Source organism: Lynx canadensis, chromosome B4 (assembly GCF_007474595.2).
Source record: "Lynx canadensis isolate LIC74 chromosome B4, mLynCan4.pri.v2, whole genome shotgun sequence".
NCBI classification, from domain to species: Eukaryota; Metazoa; Chordata; class Mammalia; order Carnivora; family Felidae; genus Lynx; species Lynx canadensis.
Window position 1 is genome coordinate 134260582 of NC_044309.1, and position 23000 is coordinate 134283581.

The 23000-nt window shown below is 46.2% G+C and overlaps 1 protein-coding gene and 1 long non-coding RNA gene across 5 annotated transcripts in view; one reads left to right on the forward strand and one right to left on the reverse strand.

Moving 5' to 3' along the window:
• Positions 1–21759, forward strand: part of MEI1 (meiotic double-stranded break formation protein 1) — a 75046-nt gene extending 53287 nt beyond the window's left edge. The window contains exons 21-31 of the mRNA XM_030320789.1: positions 613–778; positions 2171–2275; positions 4002–4112; positions 4429–4589; positions 7096–7177; positions 7365–7540; positions 18469–18550; positions 19017–19123; positions 20439–20570; positions 20760–20869; positions 21696–21759. Of these exons, the coding sequence (XP_030176649.1) occupies positions 613–778; positions 2171–2275; positions 4002–4112; positions 4429–4589; positions 7096–7177; positions 7365–7540; positions 18469–18550; positions 19017–19123; positions 20439–20570; positions 20760–20869; positions 21696–21741 (1278 nt within the window). The 3' untranslated portion in view covers positions 21742–21759. The remainder of the gene's footprint in view (positions 1–612; positions 779–2170; positions 2276–4001; positions 4113–4428; positions 4590–7095; positions 7178–7364; positions 7541–18468; positions 18551–19016; positions 19124–20438; positions 20571–20759; positions 20870–21695) is intronic.
• Positions 19863–22969, reverse strand: LOC115517796. Of its 4 annotated transcripts, none has more exons than XR_003970066.1 (4): positions 22883–22969; positions 21888–22103; positions 21541–21782; positions 19863–20380 (listed from the first exon to the last, which is right to left on the reverse strand). It is a non-coding gene; the product is annotated as an uncharacterized LOC115517796 (long non-coding RNA). The 4 variants fall into 4 exon arrangements; XR_003970064.1 differs by having other exon boundaries at positions 22710–22969; XR_003970065.1 differs by having other exon boundaries at positions 21932–22969.
• Positions 22970–23000: the final 31 nt, after the last annotated feature.

Consider the following 23000-nt stretch of genomic DNA (forward strand, 5'->3'; position numbering starts at 1 on the left):
GCTTCTGACTGGCTTTGTCTTTATCATATACTCATTAAAATAACTCTGAAAGCAAATAAAAAGCAATGTCCTTTCCCACCTTCTGAACCCAAGGCCTTTATAGCTTGCGGCAGAAATATAGCCAGATGCCATGGCAGAGAGGGGCCTGACCTGGTCCTCGCTTCCCTTCCTGTACCCCGAATCTGTCCTAACCCATCCTTTCCCTGCCCTGTGACATCTCCATCCCCAACTCTCTTTTCCTCCCTTCACATCCTCTGTACTGAAGTAACCTCTTCTTGACCCTAAAACTTACATGTGTCAGAGACAGGGTTCCTGGAAAGTAGAAAGAGCTTTGGGCTTGGAGGTAGGAGATTAAATCTTAGCTATGCCATTTACTGGCTTATGTGACCTTTGGCACATCCAGTAATTTCTCCGAGTCTCTGTTTCTTCCTATTTAGGATGGACCTATTCAACAGATTGGTACATAATAGGTGCCAAGTAAGTAAATGCTTCCTTCCCCAGGTTTTGTGACACTACCATCCTGGGTCCTTCCTCAGCCCCTGTCTTCTCAACTGTCTGCCTGTCCCCAACTGTGATGTCCTCTGAGCTCTGGATTCCTTCTCTCCTGCCTAGGATCTCATCTATTCCAGCCCAGTGGACACAGCCCGCAAAGTACTGATTGTCCTAAGGACCTTTTTGAGGAGGAATGAGGATGTCCAAGTGGGTGGTCTCATCCGAGGCCACTTCCTGCTGATCCTACAGCATCTACTGGTGGAACATGGGGCCTCTCCCTCAGGAGGTCAGTCTGCATCTGTGGGGGGCATTTTTTGACCTGAAGCTCGGTTAGGAGTGGGCATCTCTGCCCTGATGAGGTCTGCTCCAGGAGACAGAATCAGAATTTTCTCTGAAAAAGAGAAGTCAGGCCAGTGTGGAATCAAGCTAAACTTTATCTCCTTCCTCTCATCAGAGAGTGAGTGCTCAACATATTTGTGGTGTGTGTGTGTGTGTGTGTGTGTGTGTGTGTGTGTGTGTGTGTGGTGTGAGAGTGTTTATGTTTAATGTTTCTGTGTGTTTAGCATAGGTGGGTGTATATGATGTATGCATGCATGTCCTCACCCTGTGAGTTTGTCATGTGCTCAGAGCTGTTTGTCACAAGAATGGTAGTCCCCAGTTGGGAAGAAGAAAGTGGGAAATATAGGGGAGGCCAGGGAGGCAGTGGGAGCCAGCAGGGGCTGGGAACGGGGTGGATCTCAAATGTGTTAGAAGCTGCCAGTGAAATCCAGAAGGATAGTTTCCAAATCTGGATTAGGACTCCTTGGAGTCAAGGAGGTTCGATGTTTGGTATGCTATGAAGACACTGAAAAGTTGAGATTGGTTTGTCTTTTCCTGTTTTTAAAAAGTTGAATTTTGGGGGCGCCTGGGTGGCTCAGTCGGTTGAGCGTCCGACTTCGGCCCAGGTCATGATCTCACATCCGTGAGTTCAAGCCCCGTGTCGGGCTCTGTGCTGACAGCTCGGAGCCTGGAGCCTGTTTCAGATTCTGTGTCTCCCTCTCTCTCTGACCCTCCCGCATTCATGCGCTGTCTCTCTCTGTCTCAAAAATAAATAAATGTTAAAAAAAAATTTTTTTTTAAATAAAATAAATAAAAAATTGAATTTTTAAATAAAATTTCCAAGCAAGTAAGAGGAAGTGGGAGGAGAGCTGTGGTTCACTAGATCCAGTGCTGACTGAGGATGGAAGTTTGGAGGTAGATTTAAGGGTATGTGGAAGAACTGAGTCCTTCCTCTTCAGGGAAGGATAAGCCACATCTAACTGATGATAATGCTTAAGAGCCATGAGATTTCATGGAAACATAGTTGAAAAAACGTGGGCACTAAACTCAGGTTTGGGTTCAAGTTCTGACCCTGCCACTAACTGACTGTGGGAGCTTAGAGAAGTTACTCAGCCTCTCTGGGCCTGTTTTTGTAACTGCAAAATAGAAATAACTATCCCTATTTCACAAAGGGGACCAAGTGAAATATTGAATTTCTGGTACCCAACCCAGAGTTGGCACTCAGTATGTCAGTTGCCCCTGTGCCCAAAGAAGGCAGGAAGTAGGGGTGAATCCCAACAAACATTTATAGTAGGGAATGTCTCTCTGACCTTGGGGTGATCTGAGTATCCTGACCAGCCCTCTTCCTTCTTCCTCACAGACTCGGGGAACCTACCGTTGCTACTGAGCCTCCTTTCTTTAGTGCAGCTGAAGAACAAATCAGAGCAAGAACTGGACAGCATGGCCATGAAGCTCCTTCACCAAGGTGCCTGAGGGCCCAGGGCTGGACCTCCTCCTTCATTCCATCATTCATCTCTTTGAAAGAAGCTAGTGGGTCACTCTGTTCCCGTGGGTTTCTTGCTAGGGGATCTTTTAGATCTTTCTTAGTTACACTCTGGGAGGGTTTAGGAATGAAACAAAAACAAAACCACAACACTGTGTGGCAGGCACAGCCCTGGAGTTGGGAACGCCTGGGTTTGTTCTCAGCCACTAGCTATGCCACCTTAGGTAGTCACCTAGCTTTAGGTTCCTCACAAGTAAAACAGTAGTACTTAGCTGATGTAGGGTTGAGATAAGGGATTGCTACATGTAGAATGCCATGCAATACTTGGCACACAGTAGGCCTCCAGTGGAGACTGTGGAGATTCACTTTTCCTGGCACGAGCTCAGTTCTCCACCCCACTCCACAACTGACTCAGGATCTGATGATTCAGTTCACAGTCCTCTAGGCCTCTTCCACCCATACCCAAACTTCATTAGGACTTTTCATTGTTCATTAATGCAGTTGCCACTTCATAAGCACCATCCTTAGAAAGGTTTCTGGCAGAAAGATTGAAATTACTAGGGAAAAAATGGCATTTCTTCAGTACTATGGACTGTCAGGCACTCTGGCCACAGAGGGGGTTGGTTCTTTCCCTGCCTGGATCCCAGGCCTGATAGACTTAAAAAGGGCCTCTAGGCCTGATCTGATGCTGGTCATCCCAGCCTATCTGTCAGATCAAGGTAACACTCAGCTGGGAGGGAAAACTGCATATGACAAAATCAAACCAGCTGTCAAAGGGCCTCGGGGAGGGGGGGGGAGTAACGACCTGAAACATACATGTGAAATGTAATATACATTTATATATAATCCTTGAGTACTTTAATTTGAGAGCATTGCAGGTAGAGGACAGAGTTGAGGAAGGGGGCTGCTTGTCTGATTGACCATAAGCCAATTAGAAGTCTGTGTGGCTGTGTGATGTGGCTGCCAAAACAGCGAATGGAGACCTAGGTAGGTTTCATATTGAGGCGATAGGGGCAGGGGAGTAGAGTGGTGAATCCTAGGAGGAAAGGGATAATGTTCTATAGATGTCTATTCTACGGTGTAGTAACTGTTCTGATGAGGGCTGGGGGATCATGAAGAGGCATCTCATCTTGGTTTGAGAAGTTACAGAGGGCTTCATGGAGGAGGTGAACTTTGAGCTGAATCTTGATTGCTGAATAGGTGTTAAGGAGTTAGCCAGATGAGGGCGAAAGAGAGGGTGAAAGAGAATATGGCAAGTTCAGGGAATTGCATGTTGATGGTGGTGGAGTCCTCTGGGAAAGTGGTGAATGCCCCATTGCTGGAAGATTTCAGAGGCTGGATCTTCTTCCTGCTAGGGGTGGCAAGCTGGCCTAGATGACCTCTGCAGACTCTCATCATGGAGTCTTTGCTGGCATGAATGCTGTTATAGGATGCCTTTTGATCACCTAAACTTGTGCAGTCTGTTTTAACATGCAGCTATGGGCTGCTTGCCTGAATTTTTTTTTTCATGCCTTCAGGTTTGTTACTGTGTTTCTTTTCATTGGCTGTTATTACCAGGGACACTTACTTTGTGCTTGGTCCCTAAGACTGACAGACTGACATCTGAAATTAGCCAGTGGAAGGGCATTATCTGTGATAATTGTGAGTGCTGGTGCACATGAAAGCCATGGAGTGCTAGGTGATGGGGTTCCTGGGGACTCTCTTGCAGTGAGCAAGCTGTGTGGGAAGTGCAGCCCCGCTGATGTGGATATCCTGCAGCCCTCCTTCAACTTCCTGTATTGGAGCCTTCATCAGACCACACCAAGCAGTCAGAAAAGAGGTACCGGGGCCCAGGCTGAGATAGTGAAGAGGAAGGGTGCTGGGCAGTGTCTGTGGCCATTGCTGCCCTTAGTTTTTTTTTCTCTTATGGAAATATATAGGGGGAGATGTCTGGACCAGATAGCCATAAGATCCTTTCTGGTTCTGATAACCTGTGGTTCTGGAATGAAGTTGAAACCCTTAGAACCTCAAGCTGAGTCTTTTGTTCATTCACCGTGTGTGCATGAGGTCCCCATCATGTGCTAACCATGATGCTGGTGCTGAGCAGGGTCTCCTGTGTAACTCATGTGGCTCTCGCCCTGCCAAACTGTCTATAGCTGCCGCAGTGCTCCTTAGCAGCACGGCTCTGATAGAACTTCTGGAGAAGACTCTGGCTCTCACCTGGACAGAGGTGGACTCTCCCAGGACTGCACTCCTTTGCTCCGCCTGGCTGCTCGCTGCCTCCTTCTCTGCTCAGCAGCACGCTGGCAGTCTGCAGGTTAGTCTCTAAGCCCTGTGGCTTTGGGGCATGGGGTGGCACACAGAGGAGTGACAAAATTCCTGAGTTCTGGTCTCAGCCCTGTGGCTTATTAGCTGAGTGACCTTGGCAAGGTATTTAAATCACTGAGCTTCAGTTTCCTTGCCTGCAAAATGGGGAAAAAACCAGGGTTGTCAGGTTGGTTTACATTAATTTATCACACATGGATCACCTACCTGCCAGGCTGTGTTCTAGGCACAGAGGAATAGGACGTAAATACAGCATGTACCCCACACTTTGGAAACTTATATTGTACTCTTTAAGCAAAGCCTTGAAAAGAAAGTACAACTGTACCAGGCAAAGATAGCGGGGAAAGGCATTCAAGGTAAAGAGAGCAGTATGAGCAAAGACGGGAAGCCGCACAAATTTAGGACATAGTGTACATGTTTGGAGAGTGGTGAGTGACTGTGTGATTAGAATGTAGAGAGTGACTGTCAGATCGGACAGGAAGGCAGAAGCCAGCCTGTGGCCTTGTAGTACTGGATGGTAAGCTGTGAAATGCCAGACATGTATAAGCTGTTGTTGTGATTTTTGGAGAAGGTAATGCAGGGAACAGGGGAGCAGTGGACACACCAACAGATCACCTCCCTTCCTCTCAGTCCCTACCTGCCCCCCCATATAGGACCTTGTCATCATAGTGCCCTGAATGAGCTCCTTTGAGGGCTGCTCCACATTCTGGTGTCTCCTCTCTAAGCCTGGCTGCTCCTTATGGGTAGAAACATCTTCTAGCCTTGACGTATCTTCTCACTGTGCCTAGCCCTGTGCCAGTCTAGTGCCAGGCACACACTCATTTGTGAAGCCATTTTTATTTTTATTTTTTTTTTTTAATTTTTTAATGTTTATTTATTTTGAGAGAGAGACAGAGAGAGAGAGAGAGAGAGAGAAAGCAAACAGGGGAGGGACAGAGAGAGAGGGAGGCTGAATTCCAAGCAGGCTCTGCACTGTCAGCATGGAGCACCATACAGGGCTTGAACTCACGAACCATGAGATCATGATCTGGGCTGAAATCAAGAGTCAGACGCTTAACTGACCGAGCCACCCAGGAGCCCCTGAAGCCATTTTTAAAGTTTGGCCTCTAAGGTAGCAGCAAGCTCTGACAGATCTGTTCTATAACTGGTCTTCTGGTTGTTGTCCATGGCGTTGAGTTAGGACAGGAAACTTTTCTCCCTTTCTTGGGCCCACCCTTACCCCTGCAGTCACTTCCCTGGGTGGTAGCCTACACCGTGTGCCTGGCTCTGCCCTGGTCCTCAGCTCACACCCAGCCAATTACCTGCTAACCACCTCCTCTCTAAGTCCTTCCCACTGCCTTAGCTCAGGCCTGATGGTTTGTCCTTACCACTAATGTGGCCTCTTCAGTCTCCTGGCCCCTGGCCTGTCCCCTCCTCCATATCTTCTGTCCCTGCAGCAGAGTCTGTCTGCCCTCCAGAGCCCACACTCCTCCAGCAGCCTTTCTGTTCTCCACACGGCCACTGAGACCTTGCTCACCTGGCCCCTCGGCAGCCTAACTTACTGCCATTCCACCCTCCTTTTCTGTCCTTTGACCAACTGTTGACTCTTCTCCAGATCAGCTCTGCTTTTTCACATCCTCATACCATTGATAGTTTGTTTCTGATTGATTGATTCATTGTTAATAGCCTTTATTTCTAAGAGTTTTAGGTGTACTGAAAAATAGATAGCACAGAGTTCCCAAATAACTCCCACACAGTTTCCTCTATTACATTTTACATTGGTATGTTATTCCAATACCTTTGTACAAGTTGGTTCTTCTGCCCAGAACCTGCTGATCCACCAGCCAACAAGCATTTTTGAGGAACCGCTTTGTGTCAAACTGTGATGCATCCAAATAGAGAAGTAATTCCTGCCTCAAAGCAGCATGTGTGATGGGTGAGGAGAGCAGAGCCAGACTCAGCTTTGAACCTACCATTCCAGCTAACCCGTCAGTTTGGACGTTGCTTTAATTTTAAAGAGCACCTTCACCAATGCTGATCCTCAGCCATTCTTCACAATAGTTCTGGAGGGAGTAAAAGCAAGTGGCATTATTCCCATTTCATACATGAAGAAAGTGAGGCAGGCTGGGAGAGGTGCAGTGACTTGCCTTTGGCCACAGGCTAGCTAGTAGCAGAGCCAGGATTTTGATTCTGGGCTGTCTGACTCTAGATCTAAGTTACTTGGATGGTGGGCTGAAATGGAGACTGAATCACAGATGAGGCTGGGCAGGCTCCCTTATGGAGGAGTTCCTTGACGATGGAGGAGATTTGGGGGAAGAAGTGTTCTCTGTGTACAGGCTTAATTCACCTCCTTACACTCCTGAATCTAGGACTGGTGGGCTCACAAGACTGTGTGGCCTCCTTTGTCCCTCTTGATGCAGTGGGTATGTGTGGGTGCATAGAAGAGATATTGGGACAGGTTATCATCTGCTCAAGCTGCCAGAATGTGGGAGTCACCCCTTCACCCCCTACCCTGCCAGGTTCACCAGACACTGTCCGTGGAACTGGACCAAGTATTGAAGGTCCTCAGCTTTCCGAAGAAAAAGGCTGCACTGCTCTCAGGTATGGCCCCAGGATCCTCGAGTAGGAGAAGATGAGCTTTTCCCTTAGACTGTGAGATGGGACCACCCCTCCCAGACTAGCTGATGGTCACCCCATTATTATCTACACTGTCTCCCCACTGTGACAGAGCTAGGTGGAAGGTAGGGAAGGAGGCGGGAACTGACTGGAAGGAGTTTCTTGCTTTCAGCTGCCATCTTATGCTTCTTGCGGACAGCCCTGCAACAAAGCTTCTCCTCTGCCCTTGTGGCCCTGGTGCCCTCAAGGGCCCAGCCACCACCGGCCCCTGAGGACACTGCCCTCGCTCCGCTGGGAACATCACAAGTGTTGTCCCTGGTCATCGGACTGCAGAACCTCTTGGTGCAGGTAAGGCCCTTGCCAAGTGGGACCCTGGCAGTGGAGTCTGCTTCTCCCAGAACAACAGTAGGAAGGAGTAGCTGCCTATCTAGGACCTGGTATTTCCTCTAGGATTGGAGGGTGGATTGATTGGGACTTTTAAAGTTATAGTGACAGAAATGAAACACAAAATGGCTCATAACTAAGAAGGTCAGGGGTCATTACTGGCTTCAGGCACAGTTGGATCCCAGAGGCCCAGATAGTGTCATCAGAGCTCTGTCTCCATGTCTTGGTTCTGCATTTTTCTCTATCAGCTTTATTCTCATGGGATGGTAGAATGACCAACAGCAGCACCTGGCTTATATCCTTCCAGCAGCAAGAGACTTTCTCTTTCCCAGCAGTCCTCAGAACTGAGTCTCATTAGTCTGGCTTGGGTAATGTGCCAATCACTGTGGCTGGACCATGGGATGCTCTGGCTGATGTGGCTTGAGTCAGTGCCCTCTCCCGGAGTCTGGGGCCATGCGGTCAGCTCTCCATTACCCTTGTAGACAGAATATGAAAGAGGGATAGTTCCACAAAAGAAAACTGTTTGCAGAAAAAGGAGGAGTGAATTTTGTGCAAGCCAAAACAGTAGATGTGTACCCCAGAGGGCTTTGTGTTTCACAGCTTACAGGACTTTTGGAGATCGTTGTATTGTATTGTATTGTATTGTATTGTATTGTATTGTATTGTATTGTATTGTATTGTATTATTATTGTATGTATTATTTTAATTTACATCGAAATTAGTTAGCATATAGTGCAACAATGATTTCAGGAGTAGATTCCTTAATGCCCCTTACCCATTGAGCCCATCCCCCCTCCCACAATCCCTCCAGTAACCCTCTGTTCTCCATATTTAAGAGTCTCTTATGTTTTGTCCCCCTTCCTGTTTTTAAATTATTTTTGTTTCCCTTCCTTTATGTTTATCAGTTCTGTGTCTTGAAGTACTCATGAGTGAAGTCGTATGATATTTGTCTTTCTCTAATTTCGCTTAGCATAATGCCCTCTAATTTCGCTTAGCATAATACCCTCTAGTTCCATCCACGTAGTTGCAAATGGCAAGATTTCATTCTTTTTGATAGCCGAGTAATACTCCAGTGTGTGTGTGTGCGTGTGTGTGCATGCGTGTGTGTGTGTGTGTGTGTGTGTGTGCGTGTGTGTGTCTATACACACACACACCACATCTTCTTTATCCATTTATCCACTGATGGACATTTGGGCTCTTTCCATACTTTGGCTATTGTTGATAGTGCTGCTATAAACATTGGGGTGCATGTGTCCCTTCGAAACAGCATCCCTGTATCCCGTGGATAAATGCCTAGTAGTGCAATTGCTGGGTCGTAGGGTAGGTCTATTGTTAGTTTTTTGAGGAACCTCCATACTGTTTTCCAGAGTGACTGCACCAGCTTGCATTCCCACCAGCAATGCAAAAGAAATCCTCTTTCTCCACATCCTCGCCAACATCTGTTGTTGCCTGAGTTGTTCATGTTAGCCATTCTGACAGGTGTAAGGTGGTATCTCACAGTGGTTTTGGTTTGTATTTCCCTGATGATGAGTGATGTGGAGCATTTTTTCATGTGCCAGTTGGCCATCTGGATGTCTTCTTTGGAGAAGTGTCTATTCATGTCTTTTGCCCATTTCTTCACTGGATTATTTGTTTTTTGGGTGTTGAGTTTGATAAATTCTTTATAGATTTTGGATACTAACCCTTTATCTGATATATCATTTGCAAATATCTTCTCCCATCCCATCAGTTGCCTTTTAGTTTTGTTGATTGTTTCCTTCGCTGTGCAGAAGCTTTTTATTTTGATGAGGTCCCAGTAGTTCATTTTTGCTTTTGTTTCCCTTGCCTCTGGAGACTTGTTGAGTTAGAAGTTGCTGCGGCCAAGATCAAAGAGGTTTTTGCCTGCCTTCTCCTTGAGGATTTTGATGGCTTCCTGTCTTACATTTAGGTCTTTCATCCATTTTGAGTTTGTTTTTGTGTATGGTGTAAAAAGGTGGTCCAGGTTCATTCTTCTGCATGTCGCTGTCCAGTTTTCCCAGCACCACTTGCTGAAGAGACTGTCTTTATTCCATTGGCTATTCTTTGCTGCTTTGACAAAGATTAGTTGGCCATACATTTGTGGGTCCATCTCTGGGTTCTTTATTCTGTTCCATTGATCTGAGTGTCTGCTTTTGTGCCATGGAGATCATCGTTTATCCAGCCATCACATACTGTGAAGGGTGGCGGGGCATGGAGGTATGTTAGATGCCTGCCTTTGAGGAGTTAACATTTGGTGGGGAACTGCTGTGTAGACAAGAAGTGATAACACAATGTGGTCAGTTCTGGGCTAAAGGGACACACTGCATTGTGGGGTACAGGGTGTAACTGATAGCCTAGTATAGGGTTAGTGCAAAGCTGGCTGTCAGAGAAGGTTTCCTGGTAGGGATGCTTGAGCTGAGCTGAAAAGACCAAGTGATTTGTCCTACATCCCTACAGGCAGGGGGGCATCAGAAACAGGATTGATCTTGATGGCAGCACCATTTTGTTCTCTGATATGGACTCATTCCCTGTTCCTGGCCTTGTGGCCTGTTTCCAACCCTTGATTCCCCAGAACTTTCTTTTCTTTTAAGAGGCTTATTGTGTATTATTTTCTTTTCTTTAAAAAAAATTTTTTTTGGGGCGCCTGGGTGGCGCAGTCGGTTAAGCATCCGACTTCAGCCAGGTCACGATCTCGCGGTCCGGGAGTTCGAGCCCCGCGTCAGGCTCTGGGCTGATGGCTCAGAGCCTGGAGCCTGTTTCCGATTCTGTGTCTCCCTCTCTCTCTGCCCCTCCCCCATTCATGCTCTGTCTCTCTCTGTCCCAAAAATAAATAAAAACATTGAAAAAAAAAAATTTAAAAAAAAAAAATAAAAAAAAAAAAATTTTTTAATGTTTGTTTATTTTTGAGAGAGAGAGAGACAGAGCGTGAGCCAGGGAGGGGCAGAAAGAGGGGGAAACAGAATCCGAAGCAGGCTTCAGGCTCTGAGCTGTCAGCACAGAGCCCAATGCAGGGCTCAAACTCACGAACTGCAAGATCATAACCTGAGCCGAAGTCGGGCACTTAACCGACTGAGCCACCCAGGCACCCCTATTGTGTATTATTTTCAAATATGAGCTGGTCACTGTGGGGTTACGGAAGCCCTGGATGTTTATGCTGTTTTTGTTAGACTTGGATTCTCTCTTCTTGCCCTTTGGAGCTTGTCTAAGAGAGATCCTTATGGTCTGATCTGAGGGCAAGTCGTTCATAAGACAAGAGGAGGGAGGTTGGGGAGGGAGCCAGCAAATGAGTGAGGGGAGTTGCAGAGACTCCCTGGGGTGGGATGTGGGCCTTCATTTGAGCAGACACTACTTGGTGTCCAGATGATGACTGCACATATATGATACGGCTGTTGATTGTGGGAGATCATGTTCAAGGACTGATCCCCACTGAGCCTGTGCACAGTATGGGGAAGGTTGAGAAATGTCAGGAGATAGAAGTTGCTGGCTCTGTGGTTGCCGAGATTTGTCCTGCCAGCGCATCTCTGCACAAGGCTCTGTACCTTTAGCTGTCTCTGTTGTAACTTCCCATTTTCCTATCAGTCTTCCCGAGACTGTGAGCTCCTCAAAGGTAGGAACTGTGTCTGACTAATCTTTGTGTCTTGTTCCCCTTGTGGGTTCAAAACCAGATGAGAAATCAGGAATCAGATGAGAACCAAAACATCAGCTTTATTTCTGGTAAACACTGTAGTAGAGTGTAGCTGGGACTTCAGGTCATACTGGGCTTATTTTTTTTTTTTTTTTGTCTCTACTTTTTCATATACAGCAGAGATTAAAGAATTTTACAGTGACCATTCATATACACACCACCTAGAGTTTATTAACATTTTACTGTACTTGCTTTATCATATCTATTCAAAAAGAGCTTTTAAACCACCGCCTTTCCCCCAGGCCAGACCAGGAGCCTATATGCAGGGAAATTATGTTTGCATTGTGGACACTTAGCCAGCTGGCCAAGACCTTAATAGTTTAAGTTCATGAGAGCATGACCTTTAATACCTTGATCCTGTCTTGATGGCATAGTACATGTTAAGCTAGTATCTTACCTATTAGATTAATCTGTCCTTGGGTGAGGAGGAGCCAGTTAAATGTGGGAGGAAGGGCAAATGCTTTCTCTTCAATGTTTCTGAAAGGGCTGAAGTTCCTATTTTAACATTCAGAACATAGAGAAAAAATTATTCCCTTATACTCTATATCCAGCATGAAACCTGGCACTAAATTGGCATCCAGTGTTTGTTGAATGAATGAATGAATGAGGACACAGAAATGAATATGACATTAAGTACTCAGGTTGTAGGAAGCACAATTACAATTAATGCCAAAATGACCTATTATTTGAATCAAGAAAATCTCTACAGAAGAGGTTACATTTGAACCAGGCCTTGAGTGATGGAAACCTTCCTTAAACTAGTGGCTTAACCACTAAGGGATCAGTGACTTCCTTTAGCACCATCACCATTCACTTTCCCTGCCCAGGGCCCAGGGCTGCGACACTCTCCTGTGCCTCTGGTGGTTTTTTTTTTTTTTTGGTTTTGTTTTGTTTTTTAAATCATGGTAAAATTAACATCACAAAATTAATCATTTTTAAGTTACAATTCTGTGGCAGTGAGTACATTTACATTGTTGTACAAACACTACCACCTTCCATCTGCAAAACTTTTTCATCTATCTTGTCGAACTAAAACTCTGTCCACAATAAACAGTAATTCTCCATTGTCCCCTCTCCCCAGCCCTTGACAGTCACCATTCTACTTTCTGTCTCTATTCAACTATTTGATTCTTCTAGGTAGCTCATTTAAGTACAATAATACAGTATTTGTCTCTCTGGAAGATTTGGACTGTCCTCAGCAGTCCCTGGGAAGGGGAACCAACTGAAATAACTCATGAATTCTTCATGAGAGGCTACTGGGCCTGTGCTGGTTGTAGGAAAGTGTGGTGAGGAGCCGCTCAGCCTCACAGTCACTGTCCCTGTTACTGCCTGATGAACAGGGCCAAGGAGCCCCTTTCTCCTTTCTCTCACTGACACACTCCTGAGAAATTCCCTGGCCTCCTGCCTTCAGCCATATGACCTTTCTGTCACTGCCCTTAATCCAAGGAAGTATATGGAAGAGTCATTTTGTTTCTGTGTCCTTCCCTCAGGGCTGGAGATAAGCCTTCTTCAGACCTTCCATAGTTTTGTCATTTAAAAATGGTTCTTTATTTGTTCAATCGTTCATACATTCAGCAAATATTAATCCCACAGCAATCCAAGAATAGAGGAGGTCTCTCTCTCTCTCCTGAGCTCCCAGAGTGGTTTATTCAGTCCTGTAATGAGGATTGTATTTATCATATTTTATTATATGGTCAGTGGTCTGAATTTCTGTCTTCTTCTGTAAAACTATGAATTTCTTTTAGGCAAAAACTTTCGCTGCTTGTGGGGGTTGCAGTCAGAGAAGGCCTCACAGAAAAGGTGACATTTGAATTCAGCCTAGAACAGTGTCTAGGCAGAGGTAGAGGGAAGGGCATTCCAGGCAGGGAGGACAGCATGAGCAAAAGTGCATAATATGGAAGTGCATGGGGGAGGGAGAGGTTGAGGGGCGGCAAGAAGTAGAAGATGACACTGAGGAACTGGGCAGGGGCCAGACTAGTCAGTACCTTTCGTGCCAGGCCAAGAGGTGCTGTGGGGAGCCATGAAGGGCTTCTATCAGACTGAGTTTTTGAAAGGTCACTGGCAACCACAGTAGGAAAGAGGGGTGGGAGGAGAAAGCCTGAAGGCAAGTGGACTGTTGAGCAAGAGATTGTTACAGTTACCCAAGTAAATGACACCGAGGCCTGTGTCACACCCACTGAGATAGCTAAAATGAAAACAACAGATTATATCAAATGTTGGCAAGAATGTGGAGTAAGTGGAGTCCTCATACATTATTGGGGTGGGAATGCAAAATGGTGCAGCTACTTTGGAAAACAGCCTGGAAGTACTTCAAAAAGCTAAACATAGAATTTCTGTATGCCCAACAGTGCTATTCCCAGGTATATGCCCAAGGAGATTGAAAGTGTGTGTCTACACAAAAACTTAAACACACATGTTCATAGCAGTACTATTCATAATAGTTCCAAGTACAAACAACCCCAATGTTCACCAGCTGATGAATGGATCAACAAATTGTATACACGTACAATTGAATACTATATGGCCATAAAAAGTAATGAAGCACTCACATGCTACAATGCAGGTGAACCTTGAAAACATGCTCAGTGAAAGAAGCCAGATGTAAAAGACCACATATTACATAATTTCATTTGGATGAAATGTCCAGAATAGGCAAATCCATAGAGACAGAAAGTAGATTAGTGGTTGCCTAGGACTGGGGTTGGGGGTCAGGGAATGGGGAGCAACTATTAATGAGTATGGGGTTTCTTTTTGGGATGATGAAAATATTCTGGAATTAAATAGCTGTACAACTCTGTGAATATACTAGAAACTACTGATCTAGGGACACCTGAGTGGCTCAGTTAAGTGTGTGACTCTTGGTCCTTGCTCAGGTCCTGATCTCACGGTTTGTGAGCAAGCAGAGGAGGTGCAGAGAAAGAGGAAGACACAGAATCCAAAGAGGAAGATACAGAATCCAAAGCAGGCTGCAGGCTCTGAGCTGTCAGCACAGAGCCTGACATGGGTCTTGAACCCACAAACTGCAAAATCATGATCCAAAGTTGGATGCTTAACAGACTGAGCCACCTTGGTACCCTGATCTGTACCTTTAAAAAGATTAATTTTGTGGTTTATGAATTATATCTCATTAAAGCTGTTATTAAAAAAAAAAAAAGCAGTATCAAGAGGGAAAAAATGACAGTAAGACCTAAGCTAGGGCACTGGGTGCTAGTCCTCTGACGTCTCTGGTCCAAAGCAGCCATGCAACATCAGCACCAACGATTGAGTGCTGGGCAGAGTGTGCAGTCTTCAGCTGTCTGAGCCGAGGTAGCTCAGTGCAGTGCTGTGGAAGGTGCACTGGCCAGAATCATAGAGATCTGCATCATAGTCCCTGCCCTGCTCCTAACTCTGAAGGAGTTTAGCAAGTCAATTCCTCTTACTGATCCTTGATTTCTCTATCTGCAAAATGTAAGGAGTCTTTCAGCATTAAGCAATTTGGGCCTATGAGAATAGCCTCCATTCCCCCAGGAATGGAGCACAGCCCAGAAAAGCGTTGGTTGTAGTGAGGATGGAGGCGGTGTTCAGGGTTCACCATGCTGGGTCACGCGGGGCAAAGAGAGCAGGTTAATAGCAGTGGGGGGGAGGGCTGTGTACTGGAGGACTTGCATGGCATTGGAGTAGGGAGAAGCCAGGGCAAACTTCCCTTTTTACTTCTCAGAGGAGCCACAGGACTATAAATCTCTGTCTCCAGGGAATACGTACAGTACGTTTGTTTTGGGTTTCTTTGGAGATGGAGACCTTGGCCAGCAGGTGGAGCTGCAGGAAGACAGGAGGGGGCCCTTTCTTGTGGCCAGGACTAACAATAGAGCAGGCCACCTTGGGAGGAATGAGTGTCTTGTGGCTGGGGATCTCCAAGCAGAAACCCAGCAAGAACTCCTGGATTCCAGTCCAATTGCTACATCCCTGGGGAGAGTTGGGGAGAGGTAAGGCTGTGTCTGAGCAGGGAAGAAACAATTATCCTTGTGCTTAGACTTGGCTTTGTGATTAGGGTTGGAGTAGAATGTTGTTACCAGATTGGAAATCAGTGAGCTGGTTAGTTTTACAAGATGTGAGGCTTTGATCTCAGGTATCGTTCCTACAAGAGCAGAGGTATATGTCAGGTTAGGGTTCTAGGAGAGTAGGAGGTGGGGAGGAAGGGGAGAAGACATTTATCAAGTGCCTACTCCGCACAAACACTTGACCTACATTATTTATTTACTTAAAAATTTTTTATGTTTATTTATTTTTGAGGCAGAGAGAGAGAGCGTGAGCAGGGGAGGGGCAGAGAGAGAGAGGGAGACACAGAATCTGAAGCAGGCTCCAGGCTCTGAGCTGTCACCACAGAGCCCAATGTGGGGCTTGAACTCAGAACCATGATATCACGACATGAGCTGAAGTCAGACACTTAACTGACTGAGCCACCTAAGTGCCCTGACATATGTTATTTATCCATCACAACTCCTCTGTAAGGTAGAAATTATCATCTCCGTTTTATAGACAAGGAAACAGAATCCCAGAGAGGTTAAGTAACCTGCCTAAGTTCACACACTTTTAGGTCAGGATTTAAACCTAAATCCTTTTCGGGGCTCCTGGGTGGCTCGGTTAAGCGGCCGACTTTGGCTCAGGTCATGATCTCGTGGTCCGTGAGTTCGAGCCCTGCGTCGGGCTCTGTGCTGACAGCTCAGAGCCTGGAGCCTGTTTTGGATTCTGTGTCTGTCTCTCTCTGACCCTCCCCCGTTCATGCTCTGTTTCTCTCTGTCTCAAAAATAAATAAACATTAAAAAAAAATTTTAAACCTAAGTCCTTTTGTTTACAAAATCCATGTTCTTTCAGTGTCCCAAGAAGTGCATCTTGTGAACAGGGGCCATTGTTACCAGAGTGGTGGTACCTGGCATTCCTAATGCCCAGTGGTCCCAGCTCCTCATCCAGGTGGTGCTTGCTGGGTTTCTAAGGTAATATGGAGACAGAGTCAGAGAGTGGCACTAGGGCCATAGCTCTTTGCCAGGTGGGGAAACCAAGGCATGCTGGCTCATGTGTGTGCCTGGGAAGAGGCTGGAAGTGTCCACTGGTTAAGAGTTAAGTTTAGGTTGGAGAAGGAGAAAGGGCACAAGGCCCAGGGTTTGGTTCTAGATCTGCCACCTACTGATATATGCAGGTGTCCTCAGGTCAAGTATTTTCTCTCTGGGCCTCATTTTCTCAGCTGTAAAATGAGGTAATTGGATAGCTCAAACACTTCAAGCTGTGTTCCTTACAGGACTTAGGAGTTCTGTGTAGAAAACCCAGGGGTTTTTAAAGGGAGGGCGTATTTCTCCTGTTATGCATTTCATGAGGATGTTCTCACCCTTTATTGAGTGTGTACTCTGTGGCAAGCATTGGCTGAGCACTCTGTATCCATTTCTCCTTCAACCCTCTCAGCAACTCAGGTAATTTTAAAATTCCCATTCAGCAAGAGTAAGTGACTTTAGCCAGGGTCACATAGATGGTAAGTGACTAAGCAAAGATGCAAACCCAAGTCTGTCCTATGTTCTTAACCATCACATTGTTGCCTTTGAAAGAACAGTATGAAAACAGCATAGCTTTGTTTGTTTTTACATTTAAAAAAATCATTTTTTATAACTTACATGCAATAAAATTCATTGATTTTAAGTGTACAATTAAATGAGTTTTGACAAAAATATAGTTTCATAAACACTACCACAATCATGATATAGAACATTTCCATCACCCTAGAAAATTCTCTGGTGCCCCTTGGTAGTTAATCTCTTCTCATCCCTGTCCCTCAGTACATACTGATCAGCTTTCTGTCACTATAGTTTTGCCATTTCTAGAATTCCTAGAAGTGAAATCATACAATATGTGGTCTTGTGTGTCTAGCTTCTGTCACTTAGCTTAATGCTTTTGAACTTCATTCATATTGGTGTGTGTCAGTACTTCGTTTCTTTTTACTGGTGAGTAGTCATCCATTATATGGCCATACCACAGCTATTTACCTATTAACCTATTGATTTGGGACTTGCAGATTTTTGACTATTATGCATACAGTTGTTCTTCATATGGAAGTACAAGTCTTTGTGTGGACATATAGTTTTATTTCTCTTATATAGGACTGGAATTGCTGGGTCAAATGAGGTATTTGTTCTCGAATGTGTGTAACAAGTTATCACAAACTTAATGGCTTAACACCACACCGTTTATCACCTCACAGTTTTCTATATCAGAAGTCTGAGTGGGTTTGAGCAAGTTCTTTGCTTAGAGTCTCACAAGGCTGAAATCAAGGTGTTGGCCAGACTGGGTGCTTATCTCGGGAATCTGGGAAGAAATCCACTTCTTCTGCAGGGGCCTCTTCTAGCTCTTTGCCCACATTCTTTCTCACTGGGCCCCTCTATCTTCAAAGCAGCAATGCGTGCTGAGTCCTTCTCACATCTCCAGGCTCTCTGGTTCTTCTGCCACCAGCCAGAGAAAATGGTTTTTCAAGGCCCCAACAATCTCATTTTGCCCTATAATGTAACATAATCACAGGAATAACATCTGGGAGCAAAGGTCATGGGACCATCTTAAAATTCCGCCTAGCACATATGGTAAGTACATATTTACTTTATAAGAAACCATCAAATTGTTTTCCAAAATGGTTGCATCATTTACTTTCCCACCAGAACTATATGAGAGTTCTAGTTGCTCTACATTCTAACCCACATGGTATCGTCAGTCTTTTTAATTTTAGCTGTTGGTGGGTGTGTAGTGGTAGTTTTCATTTGCATTTCCCTAATGACTGATGACAATGAGATATTTTGGCATGCTTATTAGAGCATAAAATTTTGTTTGATGAAAGGTTCTGCTTTAAAAAAAGGTTGAAACTTACTGGCTTAGATAAACTGTGAGGTTCTAACAGAGTCTGTAATCTATGAATCTCTTAATAGGGCCCAGGGCTTATCTCCTTTTCTGAAACAGCCTCTTGAATGTAGGTAGAACATAGGTGAATCATCAGTATAAGCACTGTGCTCTGCTCTGTGTGTGTGTTAGACATGAAACCAACGAACATTCCTTGATTATCTACAGGGCTACAATCCCATATCTGAAATTCTGAAATCCAAATTATTCTGAAAACCAGATTTTTTTTCTTGATTGACACCAAAACTCATTGGTAGCAAAACCTGACATTAACTTCTGTGGGGTTTTGTTTGTTTGTTTGCAGAAGGACCCTCTGTTGTCCTATGCCTGTGTTGCCTGCCTGGAAGCCTTGCTTGATTACCTGCATGCCCGGAGCCCAGACATCGGTAGAAACCCTCCCTATTTTCTGATGTTCTCATAGGGGCAGCCAGCCCCTGCCACCCTCCTGTCCCAGACTTCCAACCTCTGTTCTTTGACTCACACTCATTTTGTTTAATTCTTTTCATAATACTACAAGGGCATTGCCATGCCCATTATACAGATGAGGACATTGTAGTTCAGAGAGATCAAGGAACCTGCCCAACCAAGGTCAAAAGCTCTTAAATGGCAGAGCTCTTCCTATGCCTGCTTCCCACAATAGTGGGATATGTGGTTTCCCTGGGCCAGGTAGCATAGGTGGATAGAAGCCCAGGGAAGAAAGAAACTTCCTGCGTTCAGGTCAGTTTGTCCAATGCCCTGCCTCTAGCTGGGCAACCCCTGTTTGAGCCAATCCGAGAAAGTCCTCTTCAGCAATGCTCCATGGTCTATGGAAAAGTAGCAGTAACAGCCTAGAGTGACTGGTGTTTCCTGTAGCATTCCATGTGGTCTCCCAGCCCTGGAATCGGTTTTTGCTGTTTACCCTCCTGGATGCTGGAGAGAGTTCCTTCCTCAGACCTGAGATCTTGAGGCTCATGACCCTGGTAAGTACTTAATGGATGGTCTTGTGGTCTGAAGAATGTGATGAGCTGGGTGGTCCTGAGGAGACCAGGTAGAGGGGTAGAAGGTAGAGGGGTAGAAGGTAGAGGGGCTGGGTGGGTCTTCACCCTACAAGAAGCCTGCTCAGAGAATTCCTCTAAACACCCACATCTTCTCACCCCAAAAGACCCAGATACTCCTAATTTATTTGCATATGAATCATGAATCATTGGCTGGGGCCTACCTGCCGCACCCAGATCCTATGCTAGGGACCAAAGGTGTTACTGAGCCAAATGCTCTGCCCTTTAAGGGTCTCTCAGTCTTGAGAAGGAGATAGACAGGAAACTAATAGTTAAAACATGACGTTATTAGTGGCAGAGTAGAAGATATGCTAAGAACCTAGCTTGTGGTAAGTGCCCACTGAATAAACAACAAAGCAGTGAGCCTGTGAATGATAGTAAAGCGGATCAATGAATAAATCAGTGGTTGGTGTGGGAACACAGAGAAGAGTACAGTTGACCCTTGAATAATGTGGGGGTTATGTTGGTCCCTGAGCAGTTGGAAATCCGAATATAACTTTTGACTCCCCCAAAACTACCTACTAATAGCCCACTGTTGACTGGAAGCCTTACTGATAACATAAACAGTCAGTAAACACATATTTTGTATGTTACATGTACTGAATACCGTATTCTTACAATAAACTAGAAAAAGAAAATGCTATTAAGAAAATCATAAGTACAGTACAGTATTTACTGAAAATAATCTGTGTATAAGTGGACCCATGCATTTCACTCTCGTGTGGTGTAAGGGTCCACTGTAATTATTTCTGCCAGAGCTGGGAGGGAGAGGTGAGTAAGAGTGTAGTAAGCACTCAATTAATGCCTGTATTTCTTTAATAAAATGAAAGAACATTCAGCAGGAAGGTAACATTTTAGCTGAGGCTTGAAGGATTATTAGGCAAAGAGGAGGAAAAGTATTCCAAGTAGTGAAGTGAAAATAGCAGGGGTACGAGCACCTGGCAGTGTGTTTGGGTAACCACCATAGTCCATTTTGACCATGAGCGTGAGGTACAAGGCCAAGGGGTGAGGGGAAGGGTACTGAAGAGGTCAGCAGGACCAATTCTCAGGGTTTCATACTCTGCCTCATTTATTCCACTTCTCCTGGACCCACCAACTCTGAGCTCCTGAAGGCAGGGTTCTGTGGGCTTCAGATCTGTGCCCCCAGCCCAGTGCCAATCACAGCAGGGACACAGGAAATGTCTGTGAATGAAGGAGATACCAAATCACTGTGTGTTTGCGGCTTCTCTCCCTGGCCTAGTTTGTGCGGTTCCAGAGCAGCAGTGTCCTTTCTCGTGAGGAGGTGGGTCATGTTCTGCAAGGCGCAGCTTTGGCTGACCTCTCTACCCTGTCGAATACCACACTCCAGGCTCTGCGTGGCTTCTTCCTGCAGGTGGGTTGGAAGGGGATGCCACGGAGCCTCTGTAAGGCTAGACCCTCCACGCCATCTTCTTTGTGGAGGATGAGCCCTCTGGCCACAGCAGCTAGAGGGAGGTCAGGAGTACAGAGGGTGGAGGGTAGAGAGGATCTGATGGAGTAGGCACTGAGAAGGCCTGTCTCCCCTGCCCTCTTCTTGCTCCAGGTCCAGAGCATGGGCCTCCTGGCTGATGAGAGCACGGCCCAGACCTTGCACGTCTCCTTGGAGGGCCTCTCCCCTAGCACCTCCTCAGCCGAGCCGCCCCTGGACATGCTGTATCCTTTCCTGCATCTGGGAGCTTGGCCTGGGCAAGGTCATCCAGGCTATGGGAGGCTGTGGCATCATGCTTCAGAGGGGTGCACTGTCTACAGCCCTGTACTTTAAAGCATGTGGGTCAGTGAGAATAATTAATAGTGATAGCAACGACAATGACGTACTCTGTTCTAAGTTCCCACCAAGGGCCAGGCACGTTACATGTATTGTGTCTAATCCCCACAGAAGCCAGGGATGTTAATATAGCTATAACTTAGACCAGAGAGGTTAAATGACATGCCCAGGATCACACAGTAATAGCATCAGGATTTGACCCCTGTTTATCTCCAAAGCCGTATCGCCAAACTCAGGAAGGAGCTAGTCCTTCCCCAAAAGCTTTGGAGAAAGTTGCCCAAACCCAGATACGGGTGCTTCTCTCAGCCCAACATGGGGGGTGCTGTGTGACTGACATGTCCCCGAGAAAGCCTGGGGCTGTGGGCAGTAACTAGAGGCCCTTTGGGGGTGGTTGTGGTGCTCCAGAGACACTTCAGTCTGTGTGTTGTTTGGTGGTACTTCCTCCCCACCCCCACTGGCTACCTCCTTGGCTTTCTTCTTTCTCCTCCTTTTTCTCTCTCCTCTTTTCTCCTCTTTCCCTTGTGCATGGAATGTTCCCTGTTGAATAGCAACTACCTACCCAGGTGTTTGGGTCCCAGTTTTAGAATCCAGCCCACTATTAAGAGCTCTTCTATTCTTGTGTGACTGTTTTTGCCCTTTTTGGGCTCTAGAAGTGTGGTTCTCCCACGGTTGGCTCCACCTTTCTGCTGTTCTCCTCTCATGTTTTGCTGCCAGTTGCCTGGGAGGGGTGGCTGTATCCCTGTCCCACATCAGAGACTGATCCTCATGACTCGAAGGCCCAGAAACGGAGAGAACTGTGACCTGGAGAAGAAAAAGTCAGGGCAGAATTGTTGGAGAAATGGATGACAATTGTAGCCGTTCACTCTATTGTTGAAGTGGAATCAGGAAATAAAATGATACACTCACATGTCTCTGTGGGCTCTCCAAAAAACATTTCACTCTCAGTTTACCTTGGCTCCCTGGAGCTGATAACTCTGCCAGTAGGATAGTGGATTGCTTCGGTAAGGAATGGATGGCCTCCTCAGGGACAGTGGGTGGGATTTGTTCTGCTCACATGTAAGGAGCACCAGCTGGATGCCTCAGTTGTACCCAGAAAATGCCACTTGCAGGTCATCCACGGGGCTAGAAGTGCACAGAAAGTCCATGTTTGGCACCGGTGTGATCCAAGTGCTCCAAGAGGCAGCCTCACCTCACATGGAGCTGGAGAGAGGTACAATTTTGAGGCAAGGATGCTGAGCAGGTGAAATTCTTCTCTGCCTTGCTAGCTCGGTGGAACTGTTCCAGCTCAGCCCTTCCCTGGCTAAAGGAGGTCCCTTGTTTCTTTCTGTGGGCCCTTCCCAGAGCTTGTATCTTTATCCCCACGTGTGCGGTTCTTTTAATGTCTGCTCTGCACCGTTGGGCCTGCTTCCTGTTCCCAGCTCAGCCCACCGTGCCTCTTGCCTGCCGTCCCCAATCCGGGTGCCCGTAAGTGGACAGCCCATCCTTACTCCTTGGGTTTGGCTGTATGGACCCTGCACAAAACTGGTATGAACTCTGCCCTAATGAACTGCACTGTAGGTTTCTTTCTTTCTTTCTTTTTTAATAAAGTTTATTTATTTTAGTAATCTCCACACCCAAAGAGGGGCTTGAACTCACAACCCTGGTATCAAAAGTCCCATGCTCCTCCCCTACTGAGCCAGCCAGGTGCCCCTACAGGCTTAAAAAAACAAAACAAAACAAAACACTGACCCACCAAACTGATCCTGCCAACTATGATTTAAAAAACACTGTCAGCTTATGAAAAGTTTCGGTCAGGGCGCCTGGAAGGTCACGCGGACGGCAGGGGTCAGGGCCTCAGTCCGCTGACGCGCCCTGTAAGTCAGGCACAGACCCCACACAGACTTAACCTCCTCCAATCTGACCGTGACAGAACGCCGAACGATCGCGCCTCGGCACAAGCTTGGCGGGACCGGACTCCAGCTAACCGCGCTGAGGACCCGCGCGGGACCCCGGCGGGGCGGAGCCGGAAGTGAAGTCAAC